Raw genomic sequence first — 23,595 nt, 5'->3', positions numbered from 1 at the left:
ACTTCCAGTACCCAAATTAAGAAAAGAAGTTGATAGCTTGAATCATTAGTCAAATTCCGTTCTGAACTGAATCACAACACTCACCATTCTTATTCGACCGTAAACATCAAGCAGAGAATGTTTGAGAGCTGCTAATTTTCTTCTGGTCTTTTGTTCCGCCAGAGGCATTTTAATGCTTGTCAAATTGAGTAGTACCACCAGCACTCAGATTCAAACCTGTGACCTATATATCCACTACATAGGCTGATGAACTCTTTCTTCCTAAATCCATGAACAAACTCAAAACTTCAGTCTATTGTTAATAAAAACCCTGGTACTTGAAAAATGAGTGTGTTCCAAAAGCCAACATCTTAAACATCAATCTTTGAAACTCTTGGTCTATAATGTATTTCAAAGGACCAAGATCCTTGCTACAAGTGTTCCGACTTGTATATATTTTCAATCAATGGAATGAAAGCAGTAAGCCTTCTCTAAAGTTTTACAAGGACGACCTTCTTAATTTGATATGAGGCAAATATTTTTGGCCTCAAGCCCTCACCATATGAAAAAACTGTGAGGGGCATTTGCACTGCCTCTCGCTACCAGTATGCTGCTACGTTGATGATAAAAAATATTTCAATCTCATATCATACAGGGAAAAAATCAAGTGAATCATACATAAGCATTTAAATTACTGCAGGCCGAGGACTAAATTATTTACTCCAACATGACAAACCTTGTTTACTGTGAAAAGATCAAATTAATCATGCTTCTGAATAGTGTCACCAACATGGTAGGACAACGAGAAATAGCCTGAGGCAAAATAGAATTCAGCACAAGTTTTTTAGTAGAATGGAACATGTTTCAAACAGGATGGATAAACCGCCCCTCCACGAGCTGTTGTAGGCACAGTGCAGACCACGTGACAGCTATCCACCAAAATTAGGTATTGGGTCAATGTAGCAAAATCACCTGTAATCAAACAACTTCACCAATTCAGGTCTACAAAAAGGCTTCCATTTGTCCTAATGAATAAATCTGACTTGAGTTTTCTTTCAAGTTTTAACATAAAATAGGTTGCCCAAATCATTAAAAATAGAGAAGTACCTAGTACATATGCTATCACTCCAAAGGTTGATCGAATTAATATATGGCAAGCTATAGTTAGCTAAACATAAAAGCCTCAAGCAAGAAGTTGTGACCATTTACAGGTTGATCAAATGGAACATATAATGTATAAGGAAATAGGAATTAGAACCCCCTGCATTTGTGAATTTGTGATGAAGCAAGCACCTTCAAAGGACATAAAAACCAGTTGCATTAGATGGACAAAAACTATACTTTCTCAAGATGCATAGAAAGAATTTTCGCTTTATTCCTTGGCAGTTGAAGGATTAGTGATCCTCTTTAGAGTTTTTTACTCCGTTGACTGGATAAAAAACAATGTTAAAAAAGGTGAAAACAAGAAGTATCGAAAATTTACTTTTGTTGCACTTTGAAGAATCAATATCATAATGAACGAAATCAAAGCCATCTGATTTCAAATGATAAATTTTAAAACAATTTATTCTGCAATATATCATGAACTTGTTACGAGGCATCAATCACCTACTCAAGTAATGAAGAAAAGGTTGGCCATTTGAGTTAAAAGAAACAAAATGTATATATTTATGAATGGTGTCTGAAGATTCATAGAATGAAATTCGATTCATAGAATGAAATTCGGCTTACTTAATTGGATCATTGGGTGTTAGAAGCTGAAAGATTGTCTTGATCTTCAATGTAATTCTGCACTTCCTCTATGGTAGAATTCTGCATCAACAACTAATATTAGAATTCTGACTCCATTATACATATATATATATATGTATATATATATATGTATATATATATATATATATGATATCATAGGATTCTTCATCTTTTTCCGAAATAGCATTCTATTATCCGAAGCAGCAATTTTGGTGGAAAGGCGAAAAAAAAATTAATTTTAATTTACAGTGTTGCAAGGATCACTGGCACCAACAATTCTGTGACAAATCAATGAACAAATCTATAAATTCTAAATAATAACAGCATCCTCCATGTAAAAATACAATTATCTCTTCACCGTGCTACTGCTCTTCCACGTACAATATTGATTAACCCACTAAATTTTAAAGACCCAATTAACCGATAACGTTTTAACTTTAGCCCTCAAAAATCGTTCTTCTCATTCCAACTGTTTGGTTTTAGTTAGAGAACTTAATGGTCAGTAGTCAAAATGTAAAATCCAACTCCAAAGTTGATGACTGAAATTTTGAAAAATACTAAGGAAATTTGGGAAAACATACCTTTTCTTTGAACAGTTGCCGTATGGTGCTATTAAGGTTGCCTTCCCAACGTTCATCATTTTCCCATTTCTGTAACAGCACTTTGTGCAAAAATGGTGTGTTTGAGTCTCCTTGTGAGAACATCTTCATCTTTGGGCAATTTTCCAGAATTACAGTTACTAATGATGGGAATCCAAAGGTATAATTCCCTGATGAGCAGAAGCTTTCTAGCTTTGATAGCCCAATAAGTTCCAAAAGGTTGAGTTGGGGGAAACTGATTTCATCCTTTACTTCATCTTCATCATCCCCGCTACCTTGTATTATTTCTTCTATATTCTCGCACAAGCATATCTTCATTTCTTTAAGCTGCACTAGGCTTTTGGCTGTGGAATATGCAACTAATTTTATGATTCCATCACATCCTTGAACTTCTAGAGTCACCAGATTATGGAAAGAAACTGAGGATGGAACTAAATTATATTTTAATTTGGGACACCTTTCCTTTTCCTTCCATAGATGCATCAATTCAGGAAGATCTTTCAGCCTTAATTCAGTTAACCGAGAGAGTAGCAGGCATGCAGATGTAGGCTTTTCCTCACCAACTCCTTCACTTGGGAATATCTCTTTGAAGTAGGCTCTCTCTATTTCAAGCGTTTCAAGATTGGGAAAGTATAATAAATGGAGCAAGTAAGATGGGAATATGGCTAATTGTTTAGGCAAGTCATAAAGTGTGACAACTTTTAGTTTGGAGAAGTAGTGAGATGCAAGTAGTTGATGTTGGGCAGAGCAATGCCATATCTCTTTCATCCCATCATTCCATCCCAAAGAAAGTTGTTGTAGAGTTGGGAACGTAAACTGCAGAATTCACAATGTGTTAAAGGGCAAAGGCAGAGGACGCTTTGCATTGTCCAAAATCAACTACGATTGCAAGACAGTAGAATATCAAGAGAAAATTTAATTTATATATAAAATATAAAATGAGAAATTTGTTTATATTAATGTAAGTTTTATTTTTTTATTTTTAAATTAAAATAATTAAAATAAAAATATTATTTAATTTAAATTAATTATAAATTTAATTTTTATATAAAATAAAAAAATATAAGTGGATCTCTATTCAAAACATATTCTCATCTTCCTTATTTGAGTAAAATTTTTTTAATAATTTTATTTAAATATAATTGAGCAAGGAGATTGTACTTTGATTAGTTTTTTTTTCTTTGTTGAAAGCAATTTTTTTCTTAATTATTATGCGGTACATTAAGATATAAATTTTTTTATTTTCTTATTTTTGCTAATTAGTCCTCCTATGAAGTTATTATTATTACTATTATATATTATTATTATTATATGCTAACCTTTGATGCACATGAATTTTTATAAAAATTAGAATTTTACTGTTCAAGTGAAAATTTACGTTTTGAAAAATTGTATTAGATTATATTTAAGTTCTTACCTTTTGAAAATAATATTTGTTGTACCGAATTCAAAAATAAAATAGTGTGTTTTATTTTAACTTTTTTTTATAATATTTATGTAGATAATATCTATAACTGTTTTCCTTTATTATAATTTTAATAGGTTAATTAACTTTTTGTTATAATTCAAAGTTTTGTTACATAATTTATATTAAGAAAGTTAATTCATCTATCATAAATGCTGTCTAGGTGTAAATAAATGTTGATAAGATTCAAAAAGATGTTTATTTTTAGTAAAACAAAATTAATCTATTATCTTTGAAAAGAAAGGAAAAGAATCCATGAAGTAATGAGAAAAAAAACCTTTATCATAGTTTGATAATTAAGAACATACCTTATCCACCCAAAATAAGGGCCGCTGAATTGGTTTTAGTTCATGTTCACTCTTTCCTCCACCTGTTTCTTGAAAACCAAACAATATCTCCACTTTACCACATTCACTCACATGCATCTCTTTCAATGAAGGCCAATTTGTAAAATGCATGTTATGATAGAAACTCTTTAGTCTTGGCAATCTTACGAGGTCCAAGGACGTCAGCCGTGGAAATTCAAATGTAGCAACCACACTACTAACAGCTGTTTGTTGGGATTCAAATATTTCTTCCACTAATTCACACTCCCATATGATTAGTTTCTCAAGCCTTTTAAGTCTCGTCAACATACTCAACGGAAAAACATTCATTAACTTATCACAACATTCCAATTCAAAGTAACTTAGTTTGGAAAAGGATTGTTCAGCAAGTTGGTTAGGCCATAACCTTTCCAAGTTTTTCATGGAACAAATTTGCAAGTGCTGTAGCATAGGAAGTGCCACCTATATATACATACAAAATTTATTTGAATGTTGCGTTAGTAACTAAATATAATATTGGAAAACATAACCACAAGCAAAGGAAAGAAAATGTTAAGAAATTATGAAATTTTTACAATTTCTTCCTACATGTAAATGTTTTGTTCTTAATTAATCATTATTATTAAATTAAAAACACTAACTAATTTTTTTCCGTATTAATATTAAAGTCATTAATTATTAAAATAAAATTTCCTTAATTGATGTTCTCTTATTAGTTAAGTTAAATATTTATCAATTTTTATATATCTATTTCCTTATTTAGCTTCAGCTCTTTGTTAAGTAAATTATTCTTAATAAATAAAATGCATAAGACTTTTAGTTGACTTTGTAATAAATATTTATATAATGCTAACATATGAAGTTAGAATGTTAGAACTAATACAGAAAACTTTGGATTATCCATTATTTGAGTGAAAATTTTAATTTACTTTAGTTGGTCTTCATTACTTTCTTTCTCTATAAGAATATGAACTTGATGATAGATTTTTTTATATGATTTACACTGAATGATTCATTATTCATGAAATAAAAAAATTAATTCATTCTAATAAAAATATTTAATAATATAAATACATTTCATTTTTAATTTTGAAGTCTAAAAAAAGTTTAGAACAAGTTACTCAAGAGATATAAATATATTCTTTTGAAAATTGTCTAATAAGTGTTGTATCTTATTAATTATAAATTCCTTAATTCGTTAGTAAATGATTTATTGACATAATCCTTAATTCCATAATTATAATTGTAAAAATTACATAATTTATTTATAAAGGAAAAAAGAATTTTTATATTTTTAAGTTTTCAAATTATGTCAACCTAGCAAGTTAACTCACTATTAAATCATCAAATTGCATGCTTTTAGATTAAAAACTTTATTAAAATAAAATTGTTAGTAAATCAAATTATACATTTAAAAACAAAAATTATGTTAACTTAGCTTGTTAACTTACGAATCACAATCAAATCATCAGTTACATGCTTTTAGAGTGAAAACCTTGTTAAAATTATTTCTTTTATTCCAATGACCATGATTAATTGATTGTCCATAAACTTGCAGTTTACTTTGATAATTTGTGATCATACCAAATCATCACTGAGAAAAATAAGTATTAAGTCATATACTAAGGGTTTTTACTTAAAATATTGTTATCAACTAATTATTGGAGTATATAAGAACTTTTAAACCCAGGAAAGGCTACCATTTTCACTTTTTGAAACTAACCTGATAGAATTGCTTCATTGTAAAGTTATCAATATAATTATTTATTGAATTAATTATTTCATTTCGATATTAATGATAGTAATATTAATTACATGTTCATAGCATTTCCATTGTTAGATTCTTCAAAAAAATGTTCACATTGTTATTAGTTATATGTTATTAACTTATTAATTTTATTAATTAGTTGTTATCATTCACTTATACTTAAAATTAATAAATATATATAAGAGAATTAATTAATATAAAAAGTACAGTAGACTTGAAGAAAATATAACATGAAAGAGGGGGGAAAATCACCTGTAGAGAAATATATATTTAGTCTTGCAATAGGATTATATATATTTCATCACGTTTATGTGCTATGCAGGGTTCAAAAATTGACATTCCACGATGACTGTATAATATTATTAACTTGATAATTTGTTATTAATTTTATTATTGAATTAAAAATCAATTGGTTTATTAATTTTATTTATTTAAATATCATACAGGACTTTAGGAATTAAGGTTGATAAGTTCAAGATTTTCAAAAGAGAATTGATATAGAGAAATGTAGAGGGACATTAAAAAGAGAAGAATAAAAATACCTTTTCATCAAATAGATATTTTGGTATTGAAATGCTGCTGCTACTGCTGCTACTCTTTCTTGCTTCATTTCCAACAGTTGTACTGGAATCACAATGCAATGTGCTCAAAATAGGACACCTACTTATTGAAAAGTTCCTTAGAAAAGGGAATTCAATTGAATTAATTCCACAGCAAAATCTTTTGAGATTGGGGAGATTGAAGAGAAACAATAAGTCAAGTTTAGGAAACACCACTATGTTATTCCTCTTTTCTTCTGCACTGATTGCTATTACCTCTTCCATTTCCTCACAGTTTCCAACATAAAGTGTTTTCAGTTGCACAAAGCTTTTAACTATTGAGGAAGTACATACATACTTCAATTTCTGACACCTCAGCACTTCCAAAATTGTTAAATTTTGAAAACCAAAAGACATTTCGGCAACTGGAAGCTGATCATCCCATAGTTTTTCAATACTACTCATTGATTCTAATACTAACTCCTTAATGACAGGGAACACAACCTGCAAATAATAATCATACATATATGTTTAATATATTATCAGCAATTCCCTAATTATTATTCAAAAATTAAAATGCATTCAAAAAAATACAATATTAAAGATTGATTGAAAATTATATGAATTTTACACCAATTAAGAAACGCGATTGATATCCATTATTTCACAGTTTTTTCTTAAAATAAAGTATTTAAAAATCTTTATTCTTAAAATGGGGGATACTTAATTTTCTTCATTCCCTCCCCATTTTCTCTCTCTGTTTTTGCCGCCTCTCTCCTATCAGCAGAAAATAGATAGCCACAAAGCCTAGGTTTCGACTTTCTATGGTCGTTCCTCTGCTACGCCGTTGTATACCGTCTCTAATGTCAATTTCCCAAAAAAAAAAAATTTTATCGACTCCTGTTAGCTCCCTCTTTTCCATTTGTGTAGTTTTTTTTTTCAAAATACACAAAAATAATCGATCTACAATCCCGAAGCTCAATTTTTTTCTACAGATATCCCTCATTCTTTCTTTTTTAAAACTCTGAAACTATCTTAGATCACCTCCTCCATCCTTCTTCTATCATCCTCCTTCAAAATCACCTTAAAAACCTTCATAACGAAACCCTAAAAATGGAACTCTAAGATTGTCATTGCCACCCCTGTCGAACTGTCTTCATTCTTTTCCTGTTCTTCCTATCCTTTTGAATGCTCAACCCCCTCAAAATGGCTTAAATTGAAACCTTAATTAAATCCTTTCTTTTTATTTTCTACATTTTTTTGCTTTTTTTTTTGTAATTTTTTGTTGACTTGGTTTTTTATTGTAGTGTTTCTTACAGTGTTAATTTCAGTTGAATAATTAATTTAAACCATTTATTAAGCGAGAAAAATTAATTTTTAACATTCAGTTGGATTGATTTCTTGCTTAATATATGGATAATCAACTGAATGTTAGAAATTATACGAAAAATTAATTTCAATATTAGGGTTATAAATAGGAAAATTAATCTAGAACTATATGCATAGGGATGTTCAAAAAAATAAAAGGTTACCTTATCGTTGAATAGACAGTGTGGTACATCAATTCGGAGATTGTGACCCATTGAGATGCTATTGTTACTCTTTCCATCATTTGTACTAGAATCGCAGTGGAATGTGCTCAAAACCGGACACTTTTCTATCTCTAGTCTTCTTAGAACAGGAAATTCAATTGGATTAATTCCACAACAAAATCTTTTGAGATTGGGAAGATCGTAGAGATGCAAGGAGTCAAGTTTAGGGAACACCATTATGTTATTTCTTTCTTTTTCTGCACTGACTGCTATTACCTTTTCCATTTCCTCACAATTTCCAACATCAAGTGTTTTCAATTGCACAAAGCTTTTAACCATTGAGGAAGTAAATACATACTTCAATTTATGGCAGCTGTAAACACTCAGAATTGTTAACATTTGAAAACCAAAAAACATTACATCAGTGAGAAGCTGATCATCCCATAGTTTTCCAATGCTATTCATTGATCTTAATACCAACTCCTTTATGACAGGGAAAATAACCTGCAAATAATAATCATACATATTTGTTTGATATAATAAAATCAACAATTCTTTAATTATTATTCAAATATTAAAAAAAAATTAATATAAAATGTAATATTGATGATTGATTTTGAACAATGATATAAAATCTACTCAAAGTCTCAAATTAAGAATCGTAATTTGCATTCACTATTTCAATACAATTCTACCTTTTTTAAAAATATACATAAAAATATGAAAAAAATAATAAAAATAAGTAACGTTTGATATAAAAAGGTAAAAGTATCATAATTAATTAACAAAGTTTTAAAAATTATAAATATAATAAAGGATAAGACAAACGTAATTAAAGGTTATTTTAATGTAAACAAATATATTAGCATCATAGAGTTTAAATTAATTGGTCTTATTTAAATGTTTACATAAATGTATAAGCCTAATAGAAAAAAATTTATTGAAAATATTAACATAAACTCGTGAGAAGGATAATAAAAGCATTTAACATTTGACCTAAAATGCATTAAAAGTGTTGTAATCAACTAAAAAAAAGCTATGGAAATAATTATAAACCTATTAGAGTGCAAAAACAAACATAATAAGATATTATTTTAATTTAAATGAACAAGTTGAAAATGTAAAATTTAAATCAATTAGCCTTTTTCATTTGCTAGGGAAAATTTTAAAAAAAAAAAAAAGGTTAGAGTAAATATATTAGCCCAATGATCATGTAAAATACCCTAAAAGCTTAAAAATGAAAGAACCAATATGAACAGAAAAGAATAAATTGTGAAAGTTAAACTAATAACCTAATAATTATATATATATATATTCATAGATAGTTGTTTGATGTGTTCAAATATGACACATTTACATCTAATACATGACTTTTATTAAGAAAGGAGAAACTAATTTTTATTAAAATATTTCATAATTATCATTCATCTCTATCATTTTTTATTATGTTGTTCAAGTAAATTTTTATTGTTTGAAATAGTTCAGTTATTAAGTATAAGAATTGATGATATTCTTAATCACAATGGGTCTTGAAGTATAATATCATTTCTAAATAAGAAAAATCAACCAAATATATTTATTAAAATAAGATGCGATGCAATTTAATAGTTTTTATATGTAAAATAGGTAAAAATAAGTACAAAATATGTAATATGAAGTATCTTTTTAATTTTTTTTCGGATGAATGAAATAATTAAAATTATATTTATATTCTATTTCAATTTAGATGTTAATCAAATATATCATTTTTCAAATCATTTTAAAAATTTGATCTATTAATTTATTCATAATATTTTTCTTATGGAAAAAATATTTTGAATCTAATCTTTATTAAAATTTTATATTTATAAACAATTAAAAAATGGAAAATTAAAATGACCTTATTGCCTCTAATCCAGTAAAGAGAAGAAATTATTGAAAATAATATTTTTTAATTTATATAATATAAAATTTTAATGAAAATATATTTAAAATATTTTTGGGATAGAAAATAGACTATTTAATAAATTAATAAATTTATTTTTTAAAATGACATGATATAGAAATGGATAAATATAAAATCTTTAATAAAAATAGTTTTTTAAATTAATATAAATAAATAAATAAATAGTTTTTTAAATTAATATAAAAAATTTTCTTTAAGTTTTTAAAATGATATAGAAGGTTTTTGAAATGGATTTTCAAATTTTCAACTCAATTTTAATTTTATAAAAAAATATTTTCTATTAAAATTAGTTTTTTACTGATAATAATATCACAATAAAAAATTATTTTAAATTATAATAATTTATAAAACATATATGAAATGTAAAAAATCAATTGTTTTCTTTAATTATTCTTATTTTTCTATGTTTTTTTCCTTTTTATAAAATATATTAGAAAAAGGCAAAAGAAAAATATATTTGATGTTTTTAATAGAAAATAATATTTTTTACTATGATTTATTATTAAAATAATATTTTCAATATAAAATAGTTTTTTGTTTTTAAAATGATACCGAATATTTTCAAAAAGATTTTAAAATTTTTAACTTAGTTCTAATTTTGAAATATCTATTTTTTATCAAAAATGAAAAATTTTAAACTAATAAATTATATTACAATAAAAAATATAAAAATATTATTTTAAATTTAATTTTTTATAAAAATATATTTGAAATAAAAAATTTGAGATAGTAGCATTCTTGATTCCTAAATTCTAAGTAAAATTTTATTTTAGTCCATTTTTCTATCACATGAAATGTTAATTGACACCATTCACTTGGTGCCAGCATTTATCATTTATTTAAATGGTTTTATAGATAAAAGGATTAAATTAAGACAACTTTAAATAACTGAGGATTCAATTAGAATTTAAAAATTTAAGAAGCATAAGTGCTATTACTAAAATATTAATATATTTTTAATTTCTCGTGACTTTTGTTTTAAAGTCCCTATATTATGATTTTATTGTTGACAAAAAAGAGGTGGGGTAATTAAGTATGCACAACACAAACTTTGAAAGGGCAATTTAGGTCAAGACATTATTCTTTCCAACCGTAAGAATTTATGAAAGCCTATATTCAAGGAAACAGTTAAAAACAAAACCACATTTTGAGCAAATAACAAACTAATTAATCAGAAATCAGTAAATGAATTACCTTTCGGTTGAAAAGTGGAACCATATTTGTGGTCGATACACTTCCTCCTTGTCCTCTTGAGGAAGGCGTTTCCTCCATGGAATAAGAGCTTTTCAATTCTGGCAAATCTTCCAGTTCCAAAGAGCGCAACTGTCGAAACTCTACAACATTGTCTTCCTTTCCTTCCTCCTCTACAACTATCTCTTTAATGTTCTCGCACCACTTAACGCTAATTTGTTGAAGTTGGTAGAGATTTTTTGCTATGGAGACTGAGAAAAGATTCTTCAATCTATCACACCATCTAACTTGTATGGTTCTTAGTCGGCTAAATGATGCTGTTTTGAGTTGACCATCGCAAATCTTCTCCAAAACAGTTAGACTGCTAAGCTTCAATGACTCTAAAACAGGAAATGCTTTATGCGGAGCCGACCCCATGGACTTAATAATACATTTCATCTCTGAGGAATTAACGACACTGAGATGCTTCAAATGTGGAAAACCTTCCCTATCTAACCCATAAAGCACATTCTCCGCCCCTTTGAATTCCTCTATACCTAACTCCTCAGTTTTCTCTACCAACATTTTAATCCCTTCATCTAAATGAATGCCAGTATTTAATTTAAGTTGCAATGCTTTTGAAGCTTCACACTCAAACGAATCCCAATCAAAGTTTCCTATGGCAATCTTGTATCTTTCCAACTTCACAGAGAACAAATCTTTTGGCATAATTTTGGCATCAGGAATATATACATGTAGGGCAGACAAACAGGACAAGTTCTTCAACTCTGCAAGTTGTGCATTTCCTTTAACATTCCATTGACCGAAGCTCTTGCCAACATATAGCTCTTCTAATCTAGACAATTTTGGTATGACGTTTGCTGGGATCACTTTAAGACTGGAACATTCACTTAAGTCTAATAACCTCAGTTCGGTCAATTCTGCTATCTCTACTGGTAATTGCTTAATGCTAGAACCCTGAAAGCTAAGGATATCTAACTTCTTTAGATTCCTTATGATGGCTATCTCAGACAAGTTGCATTGATACAAACGCAAAGTTTGAAGGTTTGTTAATGAAAGAAAAGATGAAGGTAGAGATGGAAAACTCATACCAGTCACATTTAGCACCTTCAGCTCATTCATGCCTTCAAAAAAAGTGTCTGAGATTTGGAAAGAAGAATCTTCATTCAGCAACATGAGTAGCTCCAGTTTCGAGCATTCCACACCAGAAAGCTCATGAATATTACTGTATGGCAATGAGATAGCAGTGCAGTCATTGAGTTTTCCCTTCTTCAATAGTTCTTTCATACGACTTTCGTCCTCTATGACCAACATCCGCTTATCTTTAGAGGCGATTGAAAGGGAAACATCGCGAATGAGATCATGCATCTTCACCCATTTGTCACCTTTTCCCTCCAGTAGCAAGCTAGAAGCTTTGAGCTCATGAACCAGTACATCAATTCTTTTCCTTGCTTCTTCCACAGTGTTGATGCCTTCCAACAAATCCAAACCAATACTATACTGTAGCAAATCAGAGACAAGAATATCAAAACCTTGAGGATGCAGGCCGCAAAGCAGGAACACAGATTGCTCTTCCTCATTGCTCAACCATCTGTAACTCAACTCTATAGTGGAATATACATTGTCTTGCAGCCCTTTTATGTTTGATGGAATTGATCTTTGCAGCTGCCGCAAGGCATCCTCCCAAAAATAGAGATCCCTTGTTTTCAATGTATTTGCAATTGCTAAAATAGCAACTGGTAGCCCTGCGCATTTTTTCACCAATTCATCCGCTACACGTTGATAATCATCAGATTTTCCAACCGCGTCACCAACTATTTTTGCAAACAGAATCATTGATTCTTCTTGAGATAAGATTTTGACTTCGAAACTCCTCTCAGCATCCATAAGGCGGAGCACATCGAGGCCTCTGGAAGTCAGCAATATTTTGCATCCAGCAGTAGAAGATTTTCGAGCGGCCTCATTATCAAATGAGATCCCGACGGCTTCAAGATCGAGTTTCTGCCAGAGGTCATCTAAAATTATGAGGATCCTCTTGCCATTCTTCAATCGCTGCCGTAACTGCATTGCTCTTCCACTATCAGTCTCAACATCAAATTTGAGCCCCAACATGTCAGCAATTTCTCCTTGAATTTGTCTTATGACTGGATTGTGTGAAACCATTGCCATCGCCACTTCGTCAAATAAGTGTTCTTCCCTGACTTTACTTGCAACTTCTTTTGCAAGGGTGGTCTTGCCTACACCAGCCATCCCGTGTACTCCAACTATTCGGACACTTGATTCCCTTAAGGCCTCCATAATCCCCTCCATGGCACTTGTTCTTGATTCGAAGGCCTTGTAACCTTTGATTACTATCCCCTCTGGAGCAACAGAATACGAAACTTTTTCGAATTTGCCTTCTCCCAGGAGTTGAATAATAGCCTGCGCCTCTTCCTCTGCTTTCTTGCTAAGCTGGTAACGAGACTTTAAATTAGGAAACAACCCAACGAAACACTTTTTCGTGGCTTTCTCTTCATCCTCCTTCGATTGTGTCGCAGCCTGCTCAGCGATCTTCTCATTGACCTCAGTCAACCACCTATTAACATGATGAAAAATCTCATCCGCATTCCTTTGGGCCTTATAAACATCTTGCTGCACACTTGCTCGGGCATCAATCAGTTTTTGAACTTGCATCTTGAGATTCTGGACATTGCTGTCAACATATATTATGTAACAAAACCCACGTTTGATGACACCAAACGTGTATTCCACAACTTTATTAGCAGCACCGCTAACAATGGATTCCATATTTTAATGGACTAATGGTGGAGAATCAAAGTGAAAGTCTGGGTTTTTGGTTCAGAATTGGGAAAAGAGAGACAATGGTTAATGGCAAAATGAGACGGCTAGAGAGAACGAAAGAAAGATGAGCTGAAAATGTTAATTGTTGCAAAATGAGAAAAGATGAGATAAATGGGTGAGGATTGAGGAAGCCCTGATCACTTTCTTTTATAGGGGGTAGGTAGTCTTGAAACAATGTTTTCCTTCACACGTAAAGCATTTGATGATATTCCTTACCTTGCTTGGGATGTTTACTTATGTGGTACAATGTAAAATACCAACATTCTTGAAAATCTTATAAAAGAATCAATTCATATTATATTCAATGTTTATTTGAAATTATAGTTTGAACTTTTTAGAGGAAACATTAAAACTCAATTGATCAAAGAACAAGGGACATTAATTTTAATGATATGAACCTGAATTTTAAATATGAAAGGAACTTCTAATTATGATATAACGGAAGATGATTAATAAAACAAAATTTCGCTTTTTTCATCTGACTAAATGAATCAGTCTTTATCCAAAAGAAAATTCCTGTCATGCTTATCGTTGGTGAGAGTGCTTTTTCATATTCTTTGCGTCTTTGTTTGGCTTTAATACTATAATAAAGAGTTCCTTTATTCTTGGTTGTGTCCCTCACTTTATCTTATCAAAATTCTTTTGAAAGCATTGACAAAAAGCAATCCATTCCTTTCGTTAGGACCAAGAAAAGAAAAGACGAATAATTAAAGTAGTTGGCACTTGCTTTGCTGTTTGAATATCAAAATCTTAAAGGTTTTCATAAGCTTTAAGTTTCACGTACAAATCTTTTTTTTTTTTCAAATTTAAAATCTTATTGGATTTGAATTATATCAAGGAAGTAACACTCTTTCATTTCACAAATATCAAATTATATTCCTAAAGTAAATACATTCATAGACAAGGGTTAAATTTATTCAAAATTACCATTTTACTTTTTATTGGTGTAATATTACTGGTCTACCTTGATTTTTGGTATAATCTTATATTGTTAAAAAGTGGATGTTAAATGTTAAGATTGATAACTTGTCATTTGTTAAAAGTTAAAAAAAAATTGATGGTTGAATTAAATTAAATAAATAAAAAGTGACATGTTAAAAGAAAGAGAAAATTAATATTTTTGATATTTTTCCTATAAATATTTTTTTGAATTTTAACATTAAAATATAAAAATATTTATAAACTAGCTTTTTAACTTGAGTGATGCACGGATTTTTTATTATATTTTTTATAATTTTAATTTTTTTTCAATTTATTTTAATTTTTATTATCTTAATAAAAGAATATATTCTAATTTTTTATTTATAAACAAATAATTTATTATATTTTGATCTTAAAGTTTTTATTTTTAAAAATGCATAAATATTTACAATATATTTGATTTAATAAAAATGAAAAAAAAAGTTAAAGTGTTTGATTGATGAATTATGAATTATCTAAAGTGGTTGAAGAAATATGTAGAATCCAAAAATGTTTTTACATGATAAAAATGAAAAAAAAAAATCTAAAGTGGTAGATAGAATAGTTTGATTTATGAATTATTTTACAGTATTCTTTAAAATATTAAAAGTATATAACTATAAATTCTAAACTAATGGTGATGATATATTATATAATTAAGTTGAACATCTCTTGAGTAATTTATCTTAAACTAGAAGTTAAAAAATACAATATTTTGTCATTAATACCTCATCAATTGACTCAAAACAATTATTCATGGATCGAAGCAAGTAATGAGATAAGTATTTTTCTCTAAAGATGATATTATTTATTTTATCAAAACCAAATTGTATGAGCACAAGAACTAATTTGTTACAAAGCAAACTATTTCTGAAATAGTAAAAGAAAAAATTCTTGATAATAGGTTAAAATCAGGAAAAAAAATCACCAAGAATCCACAAAATTCAATTTTAAGAAAAAAGATATTCTAATAAGTTATATTTCAATATAAATTGATTGGAAAAATAGAAGAATTTCAATAAACATTTGTAAACATACCATCACTTTGTGATAAATGATCTTTTGAATAAAATATGAAACAAAAATTAGTAAATGTGTGTTAAAAGAAAAATGAATTGAAATAAATATTAGATTTTTTATAAGAATAAAATTATAAACGTAACAATATATCTTTCAAAGAAAAGTTGTAAATTAAAAAAAAATAATGGTGTAACACATATTATTTATAGGTTTATTGCATAATTATTAAGTGCATAGATAATTTTTACATTGATAAATATATTTTGGATTTAAAAAATTTAATAAGTGATATTTATCTTTTTAAAATTTAAAATGTTTAAAAAATAAATAAATATAAAAAATTATGAAGGTAAAAATTATTCAATTTTGAGATTTTAAAATTAAAAATATATATATCTACATAACTAATGAAATATGAATGAAATAAAATTAACTTTTAAAATTTCAAATTTATATTATAATTTATTTTTTATTTTAAATAGATAACTTTATATATTTAATTATTTTTAAATTTAATTGATTGAAAGAAATGTTGATAATGTGAAACCAACACTTAAAAATTTAAAATTAAGATTTTCTATAAAAAGAAATAATTAAAATTGAAACAACATTTAAAGTAAAAATAATAGAATAAATTTGAGATAATATGATAAATTTTAATTATACTAGAACAATGCCTATACTTCGCTACAAGATTTTTTATTTATCATAATTAAAAATTTAAAATATATAATTTGATCATTTAAAACATGATCATAATGAGAAATTCGATTAGACTAACCCAAAAAATTAAAACAGTCAGCATATTGATGGATGTGATAGGCAAAAACAAATTCTTAACCTTTGTTAGTGAGCAAGGTGGCCCCAAAAGATCTATCGAACATTTTCTTCATCGTGCAGCATGCTTTCTGCCTCTCTTCATTTAGTTCATCCATAGTAACTTGTATGCTTCACTTCTCATACTATTGGCTACAGTTGCATGTAATCTCCCAAGCAATTCCTGTAGTATATGAAATTTTACCTGTATAAAAAAAGATTTTTAAATGGATAAAGTAGAAATTTTATTGTTGAATTGTTACATTGCAATCAAAGCAATTAAAAATTGCAAATAATAAAACAATCGACAGAAGTAAGTATTATACATTGTACTTCATTCAACTCAATCAATCTTTGAGTTGCTAAATAACTAAACAAGGAAGTCTACCCCTTTTCACCAACATCAAATAATTAGACAATGAAAATAAAAAGTTCCAAACATTCCAGAAGTAGAAATATATACCTATTTAAATCAATAACTATCCTTGTTTTTAATGCATATTTCATTCTGCAATTAGAAAACAACCTAAAGTTGTGAAAAGTTTCTCTTCTAACATGTCACAAACACACAAAAAATAGTTAAACACTCAAACTGTGAATTAGGAGATAAAAGTAGCACTCTTATAATGGCAGAAAGCATTGTTGTCTAAGTTGTTTTCTTAAAAGAAAAAACAAAACATGTTTAAAATCAATGAAATTTTCAATGCTTTGCCAATTAATAATTTGGACAAAAGTTATCAAACATTCATAAAGCATACCCCAAGTTCTTTATACTTAAAACTTTTAAATTTTAAAAAGGAATATAAAATCGATAACTATCTTGTTTTGTATACGTATTTAAAAATAGTGCTTTGACTTAAACTTTGCTACCAGACTTGTTACACAATCTAAAAGATGTGTACATATATATATATATATATATAATCCAATGCTATAGTACATAATATTAAAGAAGTTCCCATCTATTTGGACCAAATCCTCGCTTAATAGATCCAAAAACCAATTTTAACTACTATGAAAGAATTTCCAACCATCGAAGATCCATGTATGATAAACAAAACCACAAGTTATAAGAACAAAGAGTAACCTTACCTTCTCTGATGCCCTGTGGAAACACCATAACGCTAAAGCAATGTCTTTCTTGATACAGTCTCTTGTCTAGTATACAACACCTAGAAGGTAAAGAACACTTGGATGCAATTATAATAGAAGGAGTTCTAGTAAGGTTTTTAGAGATATCATAAAAACGCCATATACAATTAACTTCAAAATGAAATTATCTAGTCAACAGCTTTCTTCAAATAATAAAAAGCTTGTTGATGTGATTGGGAATAGTCATTCTGTCTATAAAAAGAAAGCCAAAATATTATAAAGAAAAATATATCATTAGTAGAGGTAGCAGATCACAAGGCCTATCTCCTTAAACCAGTATTGCTAAAAAAATTCATTCAATCAATATCTGCAGTTACAATTTGCTTAAACTAGTGTAGTAACAATATTTTAACAAAACACAACCTAACCTCAACTCTTAGACGACAACCCAATTCATATTGTGCATATGGATTACCCATATCTACAGCTTTTACTAACAAAGTGGCTCATTTATCCTAATAAGGCTGTTAGTTTTAATATTCATATCCATATATATAATCTAATCTAACATGTAATAGAAACCAGATGAGATAAGCAAAAAAAATGTTAATATGAAAATCAAACATCATGAGTCTTATTTAAAAAACATGGAGATTAAAAAATATTGAAAATTTCAAATGCATCAACAACTAAACCATCATACTTTCAATCAATGTAGCCAATAAAATTGGGGGAAAATCAAGAAAAAATATGAATTCTTAGCTCTCATAATTCAATATAATAATTGAGCAATTATGTCAAGATGTAAATATTAGTAAAAAACGTTACTTACATGACTTTACATACCCCAAAAACATGGTGCTTCAAATGTAATTTGGATAACCAATACCTAGCATGTATATTGGAATTATCAACTGCCAATACCAACTCAAAATTCGCCTTTACTGCCTAACATTAATCGTTAAAATTAGAAAACATGACTCAAATTTAATGGTAATATAAAGTTTTCAATTCCCATAAAATACCTTGTCTCTTTTAAAAAAAACAAATTATTAAAGATCTAATTACATAATCACAACAACTTTAACTATTAATTTTTTATTAAAAAAGTCATATCTAGTGAAATAAAAAAAAATTGTAAGCATATCTTAAAATTTGAAAAGTTATCCCAAAATCAGCCCCTCAGTTTATCCAACAGATGCATTTCTCACATTTAAAAGGGAATAAAAACAATGTTAACTATTAATGGAATTGGGTCTAACCTGCTCTTATTTATTCCAGTTATAAATCTTTTTCATTTACCTTTGGAATGATTGGAGGTCGAACCCGTTCAGTTACCTTTCTCAATTGCAAAAAATTCAAACTGTTACTCCACAAGAAGAAAAGCCATACTAGAAAAGATTGAAATGCAAGGCCATAATTACTTTGCTTTTGCCATGAGCAGCAACAATATCAATGAAAGGATGGCCACAAGTTAGAATCTCATTTGAGTACTTTAATTTTATTTATCTTATGTCATAAGCAAACCTTTTTTTGTTGTATCTTGCTGGAGTAATATGCATAAAATAGCAATTTCTAGTTTCAAATAATTGAAAAACAAAATTGTATTGTGATTAAGCATTGCATAATCTAAAATCAGCCACTTGAACAAATAATAATTACTATCACCCAAGAAATATAAAATTTTAAATAATGTAGAAAAGAAAAAAAAAAGGCAAAGATAGATTTTATGAGCTTACCAAAGTTCTTCAACAACAACAGCGGAATCTACTAACCTTTATCAAAACAATTAAAGAGAAATTAAAAAAGAAAAAGAAAAAGGAACATGCAAGGTAGAGATTTAAACAAAACATTCATAAAACTATGTCATGCAACAACTTGCCCAAATCTAAAAAGATTGTGACTGACCTTTTTTGCAAAACATAAAATGGATGCATCATGAACCATCAATAACATGATATAACAAAAACCTATAAGGATGGAAATTGAATAAATAGAATTTATACACTCATTAAAATGAATCCCACAAGACCAGGTTTATTCACCAAAATGAAACCATATCTAATCTTCTTAATAAAACCCTAAACTAAACAAAAATAATATTTAAAAAAATGAAAATAAAAAATTACTATTGATGCAAATAATCTCATCAACATCCATGGATTTATAATCAAGCATATATTTCATATTCAAAAAACTGCATTTGACAAATTTAAGATTTAAAATTTACTTATTTGATAATTAGTGAAGTATTTACCTGCAACAGCAGTTTCAACAGCCAACTCAGCGTAGCAAAACACAGAAAGCATGGTTGAGATCTCGGACACCATGTAGGACAAAGGCACGGTGGGGCCAGAGACTTCTTTAGCTTGGAGTTTGGTAAGAATGAATATGCTTCATCACCAAACCAAATAAGGTCCCAGCACGAGAGGTTTTTCTTTGTCTTATGTTAGCTCCAAGCCTTGATTTCATGGAGCTCTATTGAGTCAAGTGATCCCTAAACAAAAATAAAGAAGCTTCTAGAGAAAGTTTTAACTTTTTACTTCCCAAATTTACTTTCCAAATTTCTTTTATTACATTTGTAGACACCAAAATTTGTCCAGATGTTAATCATGTTTTGGTTAAATATTTATCGGATATCAAGTTCTCAAACCAAGGTTTGATTGCAATTCAATCAAGCTTAGACCCAAATTTCAATTCAACTAGGCTTTAGGCCTAATTTTAATTTACCTAATTTTGATTGGGCTCGAGGTCCTATTTTATCATTTTAAGCCCAAAACTTTTTTTATTTTATTTTATTTTATTTAGAAAAATGAAAAATAGAAAAAAGATAAAAAAACAAAAAAAAAAAAGCTAAAATACAAAAAAAAAAAAAACAAAAGAGTCAGTGGCAATAGGTGCTATGCACGGCACCACTACCACCCTCATGTTCATCCCTGTTCACCACCCACACCCCATGCCCCTACCCCTGCCAGAACTTTATGCTTACCTAAGCATAGGGCCAACACCAGCAAATAGAAAAAATAAAAGGCAGAAGTAGACTGGAGCCTGGGGTGCCGTACATAGCACCTTCCTTCTGCCAAGCCTTGTACCACCTGTCCAGGCATAGGGCCATGGTGGGAGCTTTGTAAATAGAGACCATGACTGACCCACAAAAGAGAGGGAGGGGATCTTGCAAAAAAACATGTTTCCAAAATAAAATAAAAAATTTTTTTGCAAAAAAAAAAAAGGCACCCAAACAAAAACCACAGTTCTCGTCAATTAGGTGAGAAACCCAACGCCAAGCAAGACTTGCAAAAAAATAAAAAAAAGGTTATTTTTATTTTAAAAAAAAAAGGGAGACCGAACTTTAAACCTCGATCTACGTCAATCGATGCTATTTTCGATGAAAAAGAGGTCGAATCTATGGAGAAGAGGTTGAAGGAAACGTTTTAGCATTTTTTGAGATTTTTCGACGACCAACCGACAATCGATCGGCAACCACCAACGACGACCGACAACCAGAGCAGCAGTTAGTGACTGACCGATCATCTTAGAGATAAAGGCTCTGGGAATGGGAGAGAGTTAGAGAGATAGGGAGAAATGAAAAAAATGAGAGAGAAAATTTTTTTGGCTTTTATAGAAACTACCAAAGACCAAAATGACGTCGTTTCATTAAAAGATCGAAACAACGTCGCGAAACGACATCATTTTAAGCCTAGGATCAGTGTGTCAACCCACCGATCTGACCCGAGGTCCATGCAATCGACCTGACGACTCAGCTCACCCATCTGACCCTTAATCGGTCTAATTGAACCGTATCAAACTGGACCAAACCTGTGTTGAATTGCCGAACCAACCAGACAGGATCGAGCAATCGAACTGATCGGACCTCGCATTGACCTGTTCGGTTCAGGTAAAACTAATTTTTTTGAATTTTTTTATATATTATTTTTATAATATTTATGCATATTAAAATATTTACATTTATTAGAATAAATTTTGTTGAAGTAAATAAAAATAAATAATGAAATATATAGTAAAAATTTGTGATAATTTTGTTATTTTTAAATAAATCATATAAAATAACACAAAAATAAAAAAAATAAGAAAAAAAAATTTTATCCAACGATGAGATTCGTAAGTACTTCGAGTAATGATACTTATAAAATCTCTAGGTGAAAAAAAATTTTTTAAAATACTACCAGTGTATTGGAGTATTTATAAAAAAGTTTTCAATATAATAAAAAAAAAAATTTCTTGTTAAAAAATTAAAAAATAAAAAATTAACTAATAAATTAAGAATAAGTGATAAAAAATGAATAAAAAAAAAATTTTATCCGATAAAGAGATTCTAAATGTATTCCAAGTATAGATGCTTTAAGAAATCCCTAGGTGAAAATATTTTTTTAAATATTACTAGCGTATTGAAATATTTATAGAAAATTTTCAATATAATAAAAATTCCTCTTAGCTTCAAAGTTTAAATGAATATTAAAAAAAGTTAATAATATTTCTAAAGAGTAAAACAAAATGTGTGCATTAACGTATTATCATTTGCGTCGCATGTATGGCATAGTTTTTTGCGAAAAAAAATTTGAGCCTTCGAGGATGAGATTATAAGGTATTCCGAGAAGCGATGCCTAAGAAATCTCTAGGTAAGAAAGAATTCTTCTAATGTTACCAACGTACTGGAACAATTTAAAAAATATTTTGATAAAAGGGTTCTAATTTATTTTTCTCGAATAAAATTTGAGCACTAAAAATAAAATAATAAAAAAGATAATTTCCAATAAATGAATAAATCAAGGAAACTATTTTTTCAAACACCGAAAATGAGACTGTTTTTTATCAAAATCAAAGGATAACACGTAGTTAAGTGGTACTGTTTTTAAACGGACGTTGTGGGGGTGTTAATCCTTTCTCACACATAACCAACTCCCGAAGACTATTTCACAGACTATAAAATTATTTTTTTAATAAATTTTAATTAATTTTAAAATCTTATTAAAAATATAATTTTAATAAGTGACCAATCGCATCTAGTCAAAAAAGATTGGTGGCGACTCCATTTTTCGTTCTTTTATTTTCGTTTCCAAATTCATTGGATAGCTCCAAAATTGTTACGACAACATTGCATCCGTGTATAGCAAATTAAGCTTGGGAACACTTTTTATGTAATAGTGTGTGTGTATATATATATATGAATTTGTCTTCATTTAAATTTTGAAAATTTTAGATAATTAAATAATTTTTATAAGTAGTCTAAAATTAAAAAATATCTTATGTATCATTATAAAAAAACTTTAAGAAATTTCTTATGTATCAAAAAGAGAAGTCCAAATAAATATCTACATTAACAAATTTTATCTAATCACTATATATCCTATAATATAATATTATATATAATTTTATTATAATTATAAAAATATAATAAAAAATAAGTGACGCAAAGAGAATGCAATTATTTTTTATTTAATTATTGGTATTATCTTTTGTTGGAATTTGAAACAAAAAAACTATTTTTTAAATTTTCACATAATAAATAAATCTTTTGATGCAATTTTAGTCATGGATGAAAGTAGAATATTATATTTAAATTAAAATTACATAAAAAATCCATGACTAAAATTCAAATTTGCATAAAAATATAGTTGAGCGGCAAAATTGCAAAAAAAAAAAAAAGAATGGTAAATATGAAACCCTAATATGGTTTAATGGTAAAGTTGGCTTTTTTTGCAAAATTTTTTACATCTTCTTTCATTAATTGATAAATGTAAATATAAATAAT

General features: G+C 28.4%; 1 protein-coding gene across 3 annotated transcripts; it reads right to left on the bottom strand.

The window, feature by feature from the left end:
* Window positions 1–601: 601 nt before the first annotated feature.
* Window positions 602–14,197, bottom strand: LOC111277499 (putative disease resistance protein At4g27220). 3 transcript variants are annotated; one of them, XR_016343640.1, is made up of 8 exons: window positions 11,100–14,197; window positions 7,961–8,464; window positions 6,432–6,932; window positions 4,104–4,583; window positions 2,313–3,146; window positions 1,711–1,791; window positions 1,087–1,272; window positions 602–951 (listed from the first exon to the last, which is right to left on the bottom strand). XR_016343640.1 is itself a non-coding variant. In XM_089763913.1 (7 exons), exons 1-6 carry the CDS (start codon window positions 13,881–13,883, stop codon window positions 1,720–1,722), a joined length of 5,175 nt encoding a protein of 1,724 aa, XP_089620039.1. In that variant the 5' UTR covers window positions 13,884–14,197; the 3' UTR covers window positions 602–951; window positions 1,711–1,719. The 3 variants fall into 3 exon arrangements, 2 of the variants coding, with proteins under 2 accessions (XP_089620039.1, XP_089620040.1); XM_089763913.1 differs by lacking the exon at window positions 1,087–1,272; XM_089763914.1 differs by lacking the exons at window positions 1,087–1,272; window positions 4,104–4,583 and having other exon boundaries at window positions 723–951.
* Between the last annotated feature and the right edge of the window lie 9,398 nt (window positions 14,198–23,595).

The sequence above is a fragment of the Durio zibethinus genome, chromosome 7 (assembly GCF_047325235.1).
Source record: "Durio zibethinus cultivar Kanyao isolate XHJ-2024 chromosome 7, ASM4732523v1, whole genome shotgun sequence".
Taxonomy (NCBI): Eukaryota; Viridiplantae; Streptophyta; class Magnoliopsida; order Malvales; family Malvaceae; genus Durio; species Durio zibethinus.
This window is presented reverse-complemented; position numbering and strand designations above follow the sequence as displayed.

What these genes read in the sequence shown, in the direction of transcription:
- LOC111277499 (XM_089763913.1), bottom strand. Translation starts at nt 13,883, where the DNA reads ATGGAATCCATTGTTAGCGGTGCTGCTAATAAAGTTGTGGAATACACG. An exon ending in AATATCTATTTGATGAAAAG is followed by an intron (nt 4,584 to 6,431) that starts GTATTTTTATTC and finishes ATGTATATATAG; the next exon opens with GTGGCACTTCCTATGCTACA. An exon ending in CCTTATTTTGGGTGGATAAG is followed by an intron (nt 3,147 to 4,103) that starts GTATGTTCTTAA and finishes TGAATTCTGCAG; the next exon opens with TTTACGTTCCCAACTCTACA.